Below are 4,343 nucleotides of genomic sequence, written 5' to 3'. Positions count from 1 at the left end.
TATGCAAATGTGGAAAGTATTAAAGAAGACATCGACATGTTTTTTTGCTTCAAAGCCAAGTGATTTCTTTAATCAGAGCATTAACAACCTGATGGTAAGATGGAAAAGCATCATCAATAAGAATGGAGACAATTTCATTTAGTAAATCTTTTGTTTTGATATACAAGTTCGGATGTTTTCATCCAAAAAAAGCGACATTAATTTCTTGACGACCTAATATCAAGAGGTTCCAACAAGTATTATTGATATACATTTCCTCTTTAAGCAACTAATTTTTTTTTAGCTTTGAGATGCATCTGGCTCTGAAGTATTATAAATGAACAGTCCCTAGCTTCTTTCATAACTTTGTCTACTAAGCAATGTAAGAGACTCGAGTTCTTGTCAGATGTTAAAATGAAGGATCAATAAGTAATCAATTATTTATGTGCCTGCTACATCAAAATGCGAGAAAATTATTTGAAGGCGTATAATATACTGACGCTGTCTTTAGGCCTGTCAGCCAATGGAAGGTAAACCCTTTACAGCAAACTAGTTAATTTCCGATTTTAATCACCAGAACGGAAGCCGGGAAGGATGTTATTCGGAATAGTTTTTTCTTCTTATTTTATCATTGACTTACAAAATTTATGAAATAAAAAAATCCACAGAGAAAAATTATATATGAAAATAGAAGGCGATGTTTTACACCTGCTGTAAAAACTCACCGGAAATAAGATCCTGTTTGTTTAAATCACAAAGATACCAACAAGAAACAGTATCATCGTTAAACAGTTTAAACTAACTATAATAGCTTAATGGTATAAACAGAAAACCTTAACAAATTTTAAAACAGTAACAAAAGAAAGTAGAAGAAATAGTGGTAAAAATGTGAATTTTAGTTTTATAAACGTCACAAGAAATGAACCACTGTAAAACGTATTCGAAAAATGATAATTTCTCGTTTTACGTATGTTTAAACATTTTTTTGTTTACAACACCGAAACAATAACATGTCAGTACATGCCCTAAGGTGTGTTTAGGTACGTCACTGATTGTGTTTTATATGCATCATTATATGTTCTGTGTGTTTCCACATAAGTCAGTGTGCATATATAGGCATGCCAGTATGTGTTCTGATGAGTCATTATACGGCCTTATAATTCAGTGTGTTCTGAGGAGCCAGTATATGACCTGATAATTCGGTATGTGTTCTGAGGAGTCACTATATGAGTTAATACAAGAGTATTTGCCTTACTTACCCATGTAAGTATCAGGACTTTCCTGAAGGTGAGATTCGTGCTGTTCTGAAGGTTGGTTCATTAAGGACGACAAGTTCATCCCTCTCCTACAACATACAGACAAACAACGTGTAAATAAAATTTAGAATAGAGTTTCTAAACCTCACAGAAAATACTATGTAGTTAACTTGACTTTTTTAAAAATACGACAGGCTAATTAGCTAAACTAAGTTTCATTAATACAGTTTTAGTAAGATTTTTCTTAGAGTAAGCAGTTTGCGAGATTATACTAAAATAGAATTATACCGGCAAATCGAGTATCCGTAAAAATGCTTTATTCTGCTCACCTTAGTTTTTTTACACGTTAAAAAGCACCATCTATTTCACGAAAATAACAAATAAGCAACTCGTTCTTAGTTGCTCGTCCAGGAACAAAAAGAAAGAGTCTTGAAAAACCCTCTTCAATTCAATTTCTTCCTGGGTGTTACTGTTGAATAAACATTATGGTGCAGGTTATGCTTGACAAGATAAATTATTATCTTACATATTTACCGAATATTTCCCGAAGGATCCATAAGTTAAACCTAATCTACTTTATTCGCTGCCCATTAACTTTGCTACAAAACATCTTTGTGATATTGGGATTAATCAGAGGTATATTCTTACTAGACATGCTCGCATGTAAACTATTCACATCAAAGACGTTGATGTAAACTTAACCTTGCAGTAACGAAGCTCTAATTAACTAAGATTATTGGAATTAGGCGTGTTTAATATATATTTTTTTCTTTTACAATTATTTTTTGATATATTATTTAGTACTTATGTTTATATTTAAGAGTTACGTTAAATGGTGTTACTACTTTTGATCATCTGAATATCAAATTTAATAGATATTTTAAAACCTCCTACAGTATGTTGTCAATAACTACACAGTGGGCTATCTGTGCTGTGCCCACCACGAGTATCGAAACCTGGTGTTTAGCATTATAAGCTTTCAGACTTACCGCTGAGTCACAGGGGAGGGGGGGGAGAAATTTGATACTAATTCATTTAATCTATACACCATGAAAACTTAAGTACAAGATTAACGCAAGTATGCATGTGTATGCGTAGATAACATTAAAAATACTAAAGAACAACAAGCGAATCTTTGTGTGTTTAAATAGGGGTTACAACTTTTAGGATTTTGGTTTTAATTTACTATAATCACTACAATGCAATTTGACAGCTCAAGTTTGTTGGGAATGGCGTATACCTCGTTTCGCATTTAAGTTCTTCATATATGTTCGTTCATGTATTATACATTTTTAACTTTTAGCTAATGTTAAAATCCTAACAGCGCATCATGTTGAATTTTTCTGTGTTAGTGCTAGGGTGGGAGAAGAAAAAAAAGGTCTTAGCCACGTGGTTAATTTGTCTTAATTTCAAATTAGCCAAAAATATACTCAGTTATCTAGAATAGTTACCACTTTTATTGTTTCATCGTAGTGGGCATATTTACGTCAGTCGTAGCGCATAATGTTTACTCTATTAACGATACGCTTATGCAGATAGTGAAATTTTTAAAAAGTGAGGGATACGATCAAACATGGCGGCATTTCCAATACCTCGCGACCTTGTTATCGACCAGTCCTATACTTGAAACACAAAATCAGAATACATTTCAAAATGTAAAATCACCTTAGGATCGTAAATGTGACAATAAATAGTTCAAAATTCTGTAATTCAACCATCAGTAGTTATTTAGTAATGGCATAACCACCAAAACAACGATAACTTTCGTTACGGCAATACCTGTGCGGTTTGCGATCGAGACTCGGAAATAAGCCCAGAAATACATGATTGCGCAACCGTAGCGATAATAGCGTAAATATAGCCCTTACGACTGGCGTAAGTATAGCTGTTCTTACATTTATTGGTCGTATATGCTAGCAGCTGAACTGTAAATAATGTTTTCTTGCACTTCGGTGAATAAAGTCTCTTATTAAAATCAGGCTACAAACCTGCCGCTTGGAAACAGGCAGATGTTATTACGTTCCCAATGGAAGGAAAATCAGTGGATAATCCAGAAAACTATAGACCTATTAGCTTGACAAGCTGTTTAGGTAAAGGTTTAGAAAAAACTTTAAACAGCAGAGTGTTGGTTTGTGTCGAAAACACAAGTAAACTACCGAAAGTCCAAAACGGTTTCCGAAAATCAAGACAAACAACGGATCAATTAATTCGGTTAACAGATAAAATAATTAATAGCTTCAATAATGATAATAAAGTACACTATCGCAAGCTTTCTCGATGTCGAGAAGGCTTTCGACAGTGGCTGGCACAACGGTTTGAGATACCAAATGTCCTGAGAAATATTCAAATTCTTATTTCTGCTCACATTTTGCAGACGACGTTGCTATTTGGAATAGTTTCGTCGTGATGCATTTGTGTTATTTCTTTCCGTGCAACAAAATACGAATACAGATTATAATAAGGTTTGTTTGTTTGTTTGTTCTGAATTTCGCGCAAAGCTACACGAGGGCTATCTGCGCTAGCCGTCCCTAATTTAGCAGTATAAGACTAGAGGGAAGGCAGCTAGTTATCACCACCCACCGCCAACTCTTGGGCTACTCTTGTACCAACAAATAGTGGGATTGACCGTCACATTATAACGCCCCCACGGCTGAAAAGGCGAGCATGTTTGGTGTGACGGGGATTCGAACCCGCGACCCTCAGATTGCTAGTCGAGTGCCTTAACCACCTGGCCATGCCGGGCATCTGTGCTCTGCCCACCACGGGTATCGAAACCCGGTTTCTAGCATTGTAAGTCCGCATACATACAGCGGTGCCACTGGAGGAGGGGGGGGGGCATTTCAACATATTGTATTTTTATAAGAAGTCACTATGCAAACAGAATTGGCTGTTTCAGTTTTTTAACTGTTTTTAGCCAGTTAAAAGTACAAAGTACTAAAGCTAGTTACATCTTTTTTTTTCTTTTTTTTTCCGGTGGCCAAAGTCTTGTACGGTATCTTTTCACTACTTTTGTTTGGCCAAAGTCTTGTACGGTATCTTTTCACTACTTTTGTTTGGCCAAAGTCTTGTACGGTATCTTTTCACTACTTTTGTTTGGCCAAAGTCTTG

General features: G+C 35.3%; 1 protein-coding gene across 2 annotated transcripts in view; it reads right to left on the bottom strand.

The window, feature by feature from the left end:
* The window catches only part of LOC106477743 (cadherin-like and PC-esterase domain-containing protein 1), a 159,058-nt gene that overhangs the window by 27,162 nt on the left and 127,553 nt on the right, over positions 1-4,343 (bottom strand). For both annotated transcript variants that reach the window (XM_013938278.2, XM_022381502.1), the window contains exon 14: positions 1,239-1,324. In XM_013938278.2, the coding sequence (XP_013793732.2) occupies positions 1,239-1,324 (86 nt within the window). The remainder of the gene's footprint in view (positions 1-1,238; positions 1,325-4,343) is intronic.

This window comes from Limulus polyphemus, unplaced genomic scaffold (assembly GCF_000517525.1).
Source record: "Limulus polyphemus unplaced genomic scaffold, Limulus_polyphemus-2.1.2 Scaffold169, whole genome shotgun sequence".
Taxonomy (NCBI): domain Eukaryota; kingdom Metazoa; phylum Arthropoda; class Merostomata; order Xiphosura; family Limulidae; genus Limulus; species Limulus polyphemus.
The sequence above is the reverse complement of the archived record's forward strand: the minus strand, read 5'-3'. Positions and strand labels throughout refer to the sequence as shown.